The sequence below is a fragment of the Lemur catta genome, chromosome 3 (genome assembly GCF_020740605.2).
Source record: "Lemur catta isolate mLemCat1 chromosome 3, mLemCat1.pri, whole genome shotgun sequence".
In the NCBI taxonomy this organism is placed as follows: domain Eukaryota; kingdom Metazoa; phylum Chordata; class Mammalia; order Primates; family Lemuridae; genus Lemur; species Lemur catta.
This window is the reverse complement of record NC_059130.1, coordinates 81,472,146-81,485,245: the sequence shown is the minus strand read 5'-3', so window position 1 is coordinate 81,485,245 and position 13,100 is coordinate 81,472,146. Positions and strand designations below refer to the sequence as shown.

The following is a 13,100-nucleotide window of genomic DNA, read 5'->3' as shown; positions in this document are numbered from 1 at the left end:
GTTTAAAGTGTTAGCCTGGATTATGCCTGCTACCCGGGACCTCATTTTCTGTATTCCCCTGGTCTCCCCATCATTCTGTCATCAGTTGTACACTCAAGGACAGAAAACAGATGTTTCAATCAATCTCAGTAGACCCAGATAACTCTGGCAAAGCACGCACCATGCTGAAGGCGAGTGAACTGTCATGCCAACTCTTGCTGTTAACACTGAAAGTTGTCAGTAGCAACAAGAATTACAGTGAAAACATGTTGAGTAAACTTGTCCCGGGCATTGTTCTACTCATTAATCTTCACAATATCCCTCTAAGCTACCATCATCATTCCAATTTTATAGATCAGGAAACTGAGGCACAGGGCAGTTAAGTGATTTGGCCAACTTGCTGTACTTGAAATCAAGCATTGTCATTGCAGTGCCCTCGCTCTAAACCATTATGCCCTAACTAGTTCAGACATCTAGTAAATGTCTGTTTACTAAATACATCTCATTCAGGCAGAGACCTTCCCTAATATCTTTCTGGCTCTGTGGAGGTTGGGAGAGTGGGGGAGCAGGTGGTGACAGTGTCAGGGTATATAACTTTTTTTTTTTTTTTTTTTGTAAACTTAAAATATACAATTTTTTTTTAAAGGTAAACCTATTTTAGGATTTACTTGGGGTGAATTCTAGACCACATTGTTTCAAAGTCAAGGTGATGCTTCATCAAACACTAGGATTAAAGAAATCTTTTCAGCTATTTTGTTCCCCTTCATTTGTTAGGCTTGAGGTTAACCCTTTGGGCTTGCTTTAGTGGCATTATGACGTGAAATCCTGAGAGAGATCTGAGTTTAGTTATGCCAAGGTCATAGGGAATATACAAAATTCTTGCAAGTAGTTGAAAAGAAAGGAACTAGTTTCTGTAGTCTCCATGAGATAATGTAGGGTAGGGTGAAGTCAGAGTCAGGTAGATCTGGGTATGACACATCCCACACCACCTCAGCAGTGTAGGACCTGGGAAAAGTTGGTAGAGGAGCTTTAATCTCATTTTCCCTGTTTGCAAAACAGTATGATAGTAACTACCTCACAAAATCATTGTGGGAATCAAATATGATAACATTTGCACAGTGTCAAGCACAAAGCAATCTCTTGGAAGCTTTAGCCTTTACCAGTGATTTTTGACAAGGTATGTTGTAAAGCTCCAGTAATTTTGTTATTACCCATGAATTATTGCTCAAAACTGTTCAGTAACTTTCACCTTTATTCTCATTGAAGACACAGAACACTTGTCCATGATTAAATGTGCTGCTGTCATCTAGAAAATGTCTTATACTTTATCTACTGGTATATGTCTTGTGCCGCACACATCCATTCATTCATTCAACAACAACAACAAAAATTAGTGAGCCACTGCAGTGTGGAGACTTGCCCTGGCCTCCGTTTGCTCATAGTCTGGAAGAGAGAGTGGTTTGTGTAGCCTATGAAAACACATAAATTACTGATACAATAATAGAGTCTGTACATTGTCAGGAGTGGGTTACAAAAGGAGGCCTGGCTGGTTCTGCAGGGCTGGGCTGCTTGGGGCATGAGAAGACATGGTCAGGAAGGGCTTCTGATGTGTCTATTCTGCATCTGTGTCTTCAGAATGGAGTCCTAGTTTCCCAGGAGGATTGCTGGGAGTGAGGTGTGTTGGTGGAAAAGATAACTTAGGCAGAGGGGGCAGCGTGAGCAGATGCTCAGGGGCACGGACCAGCAAGGCACGTTCAGGAATAAATAGAAAAGGCCCCACGTGGAGTCCTGCTTGTGCCAGGTACCTCTGTAGGTCCTTGATGGTACAGCTCCCATTTATTGAGTTCTGCTGTGTTCTATCTACATCTCACTTAATCCCTACAGCAATTTTGTAGGTAAGTATTATTCAGATTTTTCAAATATGGAAACTGAGCTTCTAAGAGATTAAGAGCATGTAAGTAAGCCTAAGTCTGAGGAAACAGAGAATAATAATAACAGCAATAACAATAACAAAAATAATAAAAATGGCAAAGGTTCATATGATGCTAGGCATGTTCTAACTGCAGCATGCAATACAGTATCCACTAGTTTATTTAAATTAATTAAAATTGAATAAAATGGAAAGTTCAGTCCTCCGTGGTAGTAGGCACATTTCCAGCGCTCAGTTGCCACATGAGGCTGGTGTTCACTGTGTTGGACAGTATAAATACAGAGCATTCCCATCATCACAGACCGTTCTTTTGTTGGACAGCACTGGTCTAAGCACTTTACATATATTGACATATCTAGTTCTTATCATAATCCTATGAGGAAGATACTGTTTTCCAAACTGTACAGATGTGGAAATCGAGGCATAAAGAAGATAAGAAACTTAACCAAAGTCACACAATGGATGAATCCTTGTTTTTAAGCACTGTGCTATAATGCTAACCCAATATACTATGTTCTGTGTAACATAAGCGGATATCAGTCAAAATAATAGAATTCGGTGTCTGCTTGTATGTAGACTAGTGTTAGGTCCTCTGCAGATAATAGGTCTTTGATGTGATTCCTACCTGTCCAGGAGCTTGCAGTTGGCGTAGGCTTTGCATACCCGGGGCTGGTCGTCTCTAGAGAGCCTCTTCCCTGGGCAGTCCTCCCACCGCTCAGCCAGCTGTGTCAGTGACTCATTTGATGGAGTTTTTTCATTCAAATTCAGAATCAAGACTCTCAAGATGATACAGTCTTAAGTGATGTTCAAAACCCTTCTTACCGGTTTTTTTTCACCCTTCGGAGAAGGTGTCTGAGGTTGTTATTTCAAGAGAATCCTTTTCAGTATGCCAACACATCAGATTAGGAGACAGGGAAATCCTGGTTTGAGCCCAGTTTCTTCCTCTAAGTAGCTAAATAAACATGACTACATTGCTTTGCCCCTCTGCCACAGTTTCGTCAACTGTGAACTGGAAATAAAGTTCACTTATCATGGGGTTTTCTAGAGACTAAATGAAGGGCACAGTTTTTGAGGATACTTTTTCCAAGCTATAAAGTATTTTATATGGCTATAAAGTGGGACATAATTATAACACAAATGGTTGAACATGGGATGTATTTCTTCTGTATGACCCTTTAAAGCTTTCAAAACAGCTGTATCTTGATAAATTACAGGATACCATACTCTTAATCATAACATTTGCAAAGTCTCTTTTTTCTTTTATATAAATATAATAGGTACTCAATAAATGGTTGGAAGGATGGTTGTTAGAATGAATTGGGGGAGAAGAAGGTAGACAGCACATAGAGTAATTAAAAGAGCTGTTCGTGATATATTAAATTTTCCTTTTTTAATTTTGTTTTTAAACATACTGCTTGATGTGAACTATGTGTGTATGTTGAGGGGTGGGAGTATTAAATAAGAGGCCCAGAAGTGATTCATTGAATAAGTAAGCTTGTTTTACTGCTATTTGTTTTTTCATTCAACAAAAATTTATTGAGCAACTACCATCAGCTGGGCCTTGTGCAAGTTGCAGGGAAAGCACATTTGAGTATGTCACTTTTTTTTTTTTTTTTTTGGCGTCTGTTTCTTCAGCTGCTAATTTTGCTCCTTAAGCATTCTGAGGATTTCAGAATAAACTGACACTTCTACAGTCATGTGAGGGGCCCCGGCAGTATCGAAGGCTGCACTTGTCAAAGTCTCGTCTTGTGAATTGTTTCCTGATGTACATGTGCAGTCCGCAACTGCTCTACGGATTGTGAAATGTGTTTCTTCAGAAAGGACTAAGCTCCTCCCACCTTTTCTTGCTTTCCTCTGCTTGTCTTTGGGCCTCTTTTCTCAGGGACAGCCCGTCAAAGCTCTGGGTGGCCAAAGGAAAAATGAAATATGCCAGCTCCCAGGCATGTGGTCTCACAGTGAGCATCAGCTGTGCACTGCTGTTCATCAGGGTGGACACTAGGCAGAGCATAGAAAACCTCTCCTGAGCGGAAACTGGGCGAGAGCTGCCTCTCACCGGTGCTTTGCGAGCCTGGCTGGTGGTTGCCGAAGTCTCCTGAGAACCTGGGAACCTTTTTTTGCCCTCATGTTTCCAAGCAAAGAGGCACCTTATCTGGTATTTTAGAAGAAGCACTGGGTGTATTTTATGCAGAGAACAGCTAAGGAAGGACCTGCTTTTGCAATCTATTTCTCTCGTTGTAGAAATGAGGGAACTAGTTCAAACTTTTAGGTCATTTATGGCAGAATCAAGGCTAAAACTCAGATTTTCTAACTCTTAGTCCATGGATCCCGCTCTATTTCATAGTGAACTGACACTTCCAAGTATGTTTTCTTTATATAAGACGGTTATAATATCATAAAGTAGGGGAATATAGAAAGAACATGGGCTTGGGAGTCAGACAGAAAAAGGTCGCATCCTGGCACTGCTGCTTAAATCCCTGTGACCTTGAGCAAATTACCTGAACGCTCTGATCCTTTGTTTCCTTGTGTATTGAAGGGAAGAAAGAATATTCACCTTTTATGGATGTTATAAAGATGAAATGAACGAATATTTAAAGAGCTTAGCCCAGTACCCATCCTATCTTAGATGTCTAATATGTTTGCTGGAAAGGAAGAAAGAATACAGTTGTCTCTTGAGTTCAGATGATGGCAATGATGTTGATGGTGTTGGTCGTGGCAGCTATCATTTATCAAACATCTGTTTTTAAACATTTCCTCAATATCAGAGTGATTATATGATGTTGTCATTTTTCTCATTTTATAGCAGGTCCTTCTGTCTCCAAATTCCATTCTTTTCTCATTATAACACACTAGTTCTCAGGTTCTAAACCTAGATATATCAACAACAAATCTGCTAACCAGTGAAGAAGTGAAGAAATATTTCCTACATATTTCTTTTTTCCCTGTTTTAAAGCCCCTTTCAGGATTGAATGACCCTATAAGATTAACTTTTCTTGTACTTTATATGTGAGGAACCAATAGATATGGTTCGTTCTCGGGAATTTCTTGAATTTATTTATAAGACTGTGGACCAGGAGTAGCCAACCCCTCTTCTGTCAAGAATCTCAGGATCAATATATTTAAGACCCAATATTTTGAGATGTACAGATAAGTAAACATTGACAGCCTGGCTCATGGGTTTTTATCTTGGAGAAAAACCTGTGAGTCTTAGAGGTTAAGAACCAGCACTGTGGAATCAGATTATCTGAGTTTGAATCACAGGCCTGTTCCTTGTGAGCTGTGTGACCCTGTTGGAGTTGCTACTCACTTCTAAGCCTCGGTTTCCTTGCCTGTAAAATGGGGATAATAATAGTAGTAATCAAGTTAGGTTGTTGTAAGAATCTAATGACACATATATAGAGAGAGAGCACACAAGAAGAGCTCAGTTAAAATTAGCTCACATCTAGGGTTTATTCCTGTACAAAAGCCTTTGTGCCCTGAATGGGGAACTATATCACTCAGGGTCCACCCAGCAAAACATAAACCTCTCTAGGTATTTAAAAATGAGGGACTTCAACACACAAAAATGGTGACCCAGATGATGGAGGAGCTGGCTATGTTCCCAGTGAAGCAAGCCAGAGATCAACAAAATGGAAGCTGCTACCACCTGCTAGGTGGAGGGACAAAGAGGCAGGTGGTATCCCCACAGTCTGAAGGCAATAGACACCAGCAGATGCTGGGGCCAAGGCAGCCCCATCAGCAGAGCCAAGGTTGCAGAGAGGAAGCAGCCACTGCCAGAGATGCTGTCTGGGGTGGGGAGGAGGAGGAGCTATGCTGTGGCCTCCAGCCCTCAGATCTCCTGGCAGGGCCCGACTTAGCTGACTTGGAGTCTGGGAACTGCAGTCTGCAGGGGCAGCCCCTCAGTACTGAGCAGAGCAGGGGACTTGATCTGAAAACACAGAGGCCAAGGACTCTTGCAGGCTCAAGTCTCAGGCTTCTGTTGCCTGGGTTCTGGGCTCTGACTACTCCAGTAAGCCACACAGAAAGTTTGGAAGAGTCTTACTTCCCCCTGCTGCTGGACCTCTGAACAATAGCAGAGGTTCACAAGTTCCTGTGCCCCAGAAGGTAGAACTTGGAAAAAGCAATGGAAAACCCTAGAAAGCTGTTGGAAAAACATAGAACATTGTAAGAAGCCTGGCTGTGGCCCCTTTCCCACATTTTAGAAAGTCCTGCAGCTCAGCAGCCAGTACCTTCAATATCTGGGGATTCGCAGCCTAATGAGACTCCCACTCTGCCGTTTACCTGGCTACCTCCTGCAGAACTCAGTATAGACTGAACTCATCAGGAAACCTGCCAGAGCCCCTGTGGGTCAGTTAGCTGCCCTTGTGGCTCCTGTGCTTCCTCCTCTCCTATACTGATCCCCCTGCATTGAATTGCTCCATTTAGGGTTCTCTCTTCCTGCTACCAGGCTGTGACCACCCTGGGAGCTGGAACTTGTCTTCCTTATCCTTACATCCCCAAGCATTCACACGCTCACTTCCTGCCCCAAGCTAGCAACTGTGGTAGCTTCCAAGCTGCTAAGCCTGTGGTAAGATAGTGTCAGCTCCCCACAGCATTTATCATAGAAGGGGAGGGAGAGGATATGTGATGTTGCAAAATTACCAGTATTTTTTTGTGCCAGTGAAGTCCGGTGCATAAGACCATTTGATAGCTCTTTCTGAGGAAGTAACATTTGAGTCAGGAATAAATAGGAGTTGGCCTGGCAGAGAGGTTGGGGAATGGCATTCCAGGCAGAGGGAAGAGCAGATGCAAAGGTCTTGAGGTGGGAAGAGCATCGGGTGTTGGAGATTGAACGCAGAAGGGGCGTTGCACTGGAGCTGGCGAGGTCAGCGGGAGCGGTTCTCTCCTGCGTCCCAGTCTCTGCGCCCTGCCCAAGCACCTTCCACCTGCCACCTCCTGTTACGGTTCTCTGTGTTTGCAGCTCCCACATCCTACCTGGTATGTTGTGCATAGAAAGTGCTTGTTGGGTATTTGAATAAATGAAAGTCAACTGCAAGTTCTAAACAGTCTTCCTAGCTCTGTCATCACTTTTGTAACTTCACTTGCCCAGCAAGCATTGAGGAATACAATCTGTGTGGAGAAGCCAGCGTGTCTACCATTAACGAGAAACTGTGCTATGTGGCATTCTTTTATAGGAACTGACTCTCAGTCACGCTTTCCTCCAGACTTGGAATTCTGTAATAAGTAGTAGTAAGGATGGTGGCCTAGAGATGCCAAAAACATTCAGTCATTAAGCAGTTCCTTTGCTTTTGCCGTCAAGATTGAGATGTGATGTGTTAAACCAGATTCCACGCGGCTCTGCATCTTGCTAGCAGTGTGGTTGGGCAACTCACGTAACCTCTGCAGACCTTAGTTTCTCCTCTGATGTCCGTGGCATTAATAACATCTCCTCGATAGTGTTAATATAAAATGAGACCATCCATGTAAATAGTATAGTGCCTGGTATTTAGTGAGCTACAAAATAATTGATAGCTACTGCTTTTATTATGATAATTACAGTTACTATTGTTATTTCAACGTTGGATGCCATACATTGACCAGAATAAAGCAAAAACAGAGCAGGTTTTCTAGTTTTCCTGTGACAGGCAAGTAGGCTCTTTAAGTTTCCATTTGAGACTGGCCTACACGTGGGACTCTTCTTCCATGTTGACTATTAAAAAAAAAAAAAATGTATGTTTGTTTTTAGCTTTCCTTTCTTTTTTTTTATTTTTTAAAGAGGATTTTGTTTTGTTTTCCTTTCTTACAGGAGTGATTGGGGCAGATGTGAGAGGGCACGGCCTCGTCTGTGAGGGACAGCCAGTGACGTCACGGCTGGCTGTCATCTGTGGAACATCTTCTTGTCACATGGGGGTGAGTCCGCCGGGTGCAAAGTCAAGGCTGCCCCACGCAGGGGGTGAGCTGCTGGCTCCTTCACCCGGTCCAATTCTTCCTCTCTTCCCTGTCTGCCCCCTCTCCTCTGTCTAGCAGAAGCCCAGCCCTCCCTCCAGTAGCTTTGCTTGCATTTGTTGGATCTTTTCCCAGGGCCCAAATTCTTAAAAAGTGTGGAAAGGGTTGAGTCTGCCTTTGACATCACCGTGGCCAGAGTTCCCAGGCTTCAGGGGTGAAATCAATCGGACCCAAAGATGGCAAAGCCTAGTACTCCCAGCCTGGTGTGTCCCTAATGGGTAGCTGGGTCTTTTCTGCAAAGGGGTGTCTGCTTTCCTTGACCACTGAGTTCTCTCTCAATCAATATAAATCCATCTCCCTGGGAGCGTCCCGATGATCTATAGAATTAGGCTGCATATCATGACTTCAAAAGAACACTGATAAGCAATTTTCACTTTGTTAATTTTTCTCCATGAATTAGTGGGAAGGCTTTCTCCCAGATTGCAGTTAAAATTTAGTGCCTGCCCTAAAATTTATATCTTCTTTAAATGCATGAGTCTGAAAGCATTCCATTCCGATAAGTACCCATTTCTACCATATTTTTATTTAAAAGTCATTACTCTGTTAAACTTAGATCGACGACTCCTTGGATTTTTCCCAGATGAGTAAAATAGAGGGGAGAGTGGGGGAGGAGTGGGGAGATGAGCAGAGATTAGAGTGGGATACAGCCCAGGGCAGAATCAGCTCAGCTATGGAGGAAATGATGTGCGATGTGAAGCCATGTAGTAACTGCAGGGACCACTGAGCCTTTTGTACCAGTAGGTATTTTGGTTGAGTAAATATTAATTTATTTACTGATTCCTGCTCTTGTGTCTGGGCAATGCTAACCCCCTGGGATATAAGGATGATATAGGCCCTCCATTGAGTAGAGTCATAACAGATATTACAGTATATTATAATATGCCCCACAATATAAATTCAAATTGAACTCCTGATATTGAGCATATGTTATGTGCCAGGCATCCGTTTTGTAGAGAGGGTGGAGTCAGCCCAATGGGTTTCCAATCCTGCTTCCTCTACTCGATAAGTATGGGCCCTTGGGCAAGGTACTTAAACTCTCGGGCCTCAAATGCCTCGTCTGCAAAATGTGGAGAGTGATAGCACCTGTGCTGTGAGGGTTAAATGCGGGGATACAAAGTGTTTCAGTAGGGTCGGCACAAGGGTTTGCTCTTGGTTGCTAGCACCCTTGTCGAGCAGAAAGGAGACGGACTCTGCCTGGGAGGGCCCAGGGCTGGAAGAGTCTTCCCGAGGTGACACTTGTGCTAGACTTTAAGGAAATAAATTTCCTTTTGTTTGTTTCTCTGGGCACTGGGCAGAGTCTTAAATGGAACTTGTCTAAGTTTAAAAGTCGCAGCATATTTCTTCTGCTCAGCAGCCCTGCTGCAAGGCTTAGCTGTCATCAGAGGGGGAGATCTACACAGGCCGAAGCCTCCTTAAGTGGGAAGTGCTCAAATAGGGAGCCAGCCTTGATTTTACTTGACTTGTTAGCGTGTCTTCTCTGAATACTGATTTAAACCTATTCAAATCATCTCTGATTTTCACAGGGACACATCTAATCTGGCTTCTCCTGTGAAGTCTGAATTTCAGGCACTTTTATCCCACTCAGTTCAGATTTCTGAGTAGAAGAGAATCTAAATCGATGTGAGTGACTCTGTGCTGCCCTGCCTCTCAGTCTCACTGTCTCTTAATGGGGACGATACTGACTTTTCCTACCATATCCATTTTATAAATTAGGAAACTGAGGCATAGAAAAGTCTAGTAGTTTTCCCAAGGTCACAAAGATATGAAAGTTCTGGAGCAAAGAATTCAAATCTAGTTCTGATTCCAAAGCTTGTACTCATCCATGCCTCACTGTATTGTGCATGACTATAACGTACCCAGAGAGGAAAGGAAAGAGCATGGGCTTTTGCATCATGCAGAAGCACGTCTGAACATCTGCTCATACACTTCTTGGCCCTATAACCTGGGCAAGATACTTATCTTCTCTGAGCCTCAGATTCTTCATCCATCAAATTAGGGGTAATAATGCCCGTCTTGCAGGGTTGTTGGGTAACGTGCATTATGTATGTATTACCTAGCACATAGAAAACACTCAGAAGTGGTGGGGATTCTTACTAAACTTTCCTAGTGATGGAAATGGCACACATGGAGCCACTGTTTGGACTTTAAGGAGTTTGAAGGGCAGCTGCAGTTGGTTGCCATGAATGAGGGCCAGAAAATGCCCGTTTATTATGGTCACGTTGTGCTGGAAATAAAGTCCCCACCCCCACCCTGCTTTGTACTCGGGAGTGGGAAGGGACCCGCTGGGCGAAGGGGATTAATCATCAGCTTTAATGTTATGTCATGAGGGTGAGACTGCGGGCATGCTGGCATCGGCAAGTGCCTTTGATCTCCCTCAGGTGCCGGGAGCCCAGCAACAATAACACCTTTGTGAGGTCTAGGAGAGGTGCAGGTCTGAGGAAACACTCCCAGGGAAACTCAAGGACCCCCTTTGTTGTGGTTCTGGCAAATAAAACCACCACTGTCAGGAAAAATTCACCGAACAGAACACAGGGACCAAAGCGGGCTGTGGACTTTTCAAAAAGTGATTTTCAACATGACCTAAAGGATTCTCTTCCTGTCTGCTCACTCACTTCTGATGTTTCCAATTCAGTATGTTAATTGTGACAAAATTTTTGGGAACATTTTGTGCTTGATCCAGGTTGAGTCTTTCTAGATCGCTCAGAAAAAGTGAATGAATGAATGACCAAGTGAGTGAGTATTGGTAAATATTTAGAAGCTTCCTACCTCAGGGTTCCTGTGACTTTCAGGAATCTGGAGAAAAAGGCTGAGGTTGAACATAAGACATACTAGTAAGGCCTTTGATATTTTAGAAGATACAAGTGTGGGCTACACATTTATCTTCTTTGTGGATGATTTAATTAACAAGGAAAAAAAATGCTGTTCTTTTTTTAACTCCATGAAAGCAGAGCTGCTTGTTCAGAGTTAATTACTACCAAGTCCCAAAACCCCAGATAATACACAGCAGGGGTTAGCCAGAGGTTGAAAAGTCACGGGGTGAGCTGGAGCTGATCCTTGCCATTGCTCCTGCACACCTTTTCTTGAGCTGTCAAGTTGGGTTGCAGCGTGGCAACTTGTCTTCCAGTGAGCATCTCAGGTGGGGAGAGGACCCTGGGGAGTTGAGGTCGGGAGGACTATTAAGGAGGTAAGGTTTGATGAGAGCTGGGAAACACATCTGCACCTTAAATCGCTGAGAACTGAAGTTTTCTCAGTGTAAAATGGATGTGGAGATGGTGGTTCTCTGTCGCTGAGTAGACGTGGAGTCTCAAAGACATGGGCTCAGATGTTGGCCTTACCACTTACTGTGTGAAGTTAAGATACTTCATCTTTCAGTGCCTCAGTTTCTTCATCTGTTAAATGTGAGCAATAGTATTTACCCATAACATTGTGTTCAGGATTAAATTAGGTAATCTTTGTCAATGGCTTGGCACAAAATACCAAATATGGTATTGTTATTAAAAAAAATGATTCATTAAAGCTAGAAGAATCCATGTGGTTATGGGTTAGAACTAGAGACATCAGTATGAACTCATGTTTAGCTTAATATGAATTCAGGTGGATACATGTAGAAATAATTATGGAAATGTGTACATATACAAGTTAATAAACATGTATGTATTTCCTAGCTTGGTCAGCTGAGATGGCCTAGAAACAAGGACACCCCAGGAGCTAGTTGTAATAAGCACATTTAGTGCTCAGATCTTGATTTCTAATACTATTATCCAATAAAAAGGAACCAGGGCTGGGCACAGTGGCTCACGCCTGTAATCCTAGCACTCTGGGAGGCCGAGGTGGGTGAATCGTTTGAGCTTCGGAGTTTGAGACCAGCCTGAGCAAGAGCGAGACCCTGTCTCTACTAAAAATAGAAAGAAATTATATGGACAGCTAAAAATATATATAGAAAAAATTAGCCAGGCATGGTGGTGCATGCCTGTAGTCCCAGCTGCTTGGGAGGCTGAGGCAGGAGGATTGCTTGAGCCCAGGAGTTTGAGGTTGCTGTGAGGGAGGCTGACGCCACGGCACTCCAGCCTGGGCAACAGGGTGAGACTCTGTCTCAAAAAAAAAAAAAAAAAAAAGGAACCAGGACTCCTTGGAGTAATGGTGGTTGATTTTAGGATTGGAGTAGGAAATATACAAGATGAACCTGGAGTGTCATGTAGTGCCAGAAAGTTAGGAAGTGCTAAAAAAAAAAAAAAAAAAAAAGAAAGAAAAGGTGAGAATATATCAGAGGAACACCCTGAGGGAACTTTCCTAGTGGTTAACATTGGACCAATTTAAGCCATAAAATAAAATAGTATTGGATTAAAACCCAAAGTGTAACATAAATATCCATAAATAAGTGATTGAATAAATAAATAAACAGAAGAGAGAAATCTCCTGTGCAAAATAATTCCAAATAATTTATGTAAATATTCCACCATCAAGGAGGTGGAACATAATTTTCCACTCCTAAAGTGTGGGCTGCATATAGTGACTTTCTTCTAGATATTACAGTATGGAAAGGAGGGAAAAGAGTAATTTTACATTGGAGAAATATGACAAACACTACGTTGGCCAGGTGAACAAGGTCAACGTCAACAGTGGTAAGTCATGTTGATATTATGTACCATTGTTACAGTGTGATGGGTTGGCATTTTGTTGTCTCATTCCCCAAAACCTACACCCAGTCTAATCATCAGAAAAACATCTAGACAAATCTTAGTTAAGGAACATTCTACCAAATACCTGACTAGTGCTCCTCAAAACTGTCAAGGTCACCAAAAAACAAGAGAAGTCTGAGAAACTATCATAGCCAAGAGGAGCCTAAAGGTTCGTGACAACCAAATGTAATGTGGCATCCAGGATGGAATCCTGGGACAGAAAAGGCCGTTAGGTGAAAACCAAGGATGTCTGAAAAAGGCATGGACTTTAATTCATGATATCAGCATCATTCATTAATTGTGAGATATACACCTTACATGAGACATTAATAATAGGGAAACTACTGAGTATGGACATGTACTATAGTTACAACTTTTCTACCTTCTAAAACTATTCTAAAATTAAAAGTTTATTTTTTAAAAAGTATTCATTAATTATTCACTTATTAAGAAAACATTTTCTCATATTTGCCTGGCTAAGTGCTAAGGGTTTTTAAATAAGATATAATGTCATGCCTGCCTTCAGGGAG

General features: G+C 42.5%; 1 protein-coding gene across 13 annotated transcripts in view; it reads left to right on the top strand.

The window, feature by feature from the left end:
• Positions 1–13,100, top strand: part of FGGY (FGGY carbohydrate kinase domain containing) — a 384,478-nt gene that overhangs the window by 207,562 nt on the left and 163,816 nt on the right. For all 13 annotated transcript variants that reach the window (XR_006734168.1, XM_045547904.1, XM_045547899.1 and 10 more), the window contains one exon: positions 7,692–7,795. Coding sequence is in view for 12 of the 13 variants with exons in the window: in XM_045547904.1 (XP_045403860.1) it covers positions 7,692–7,795 (104 nt within the window). In the remaining variant the exon portion in view is untranslated. The remainder of the gene's footprint in view (positions 1–7,691; positions 7,796–13,100) is intronic.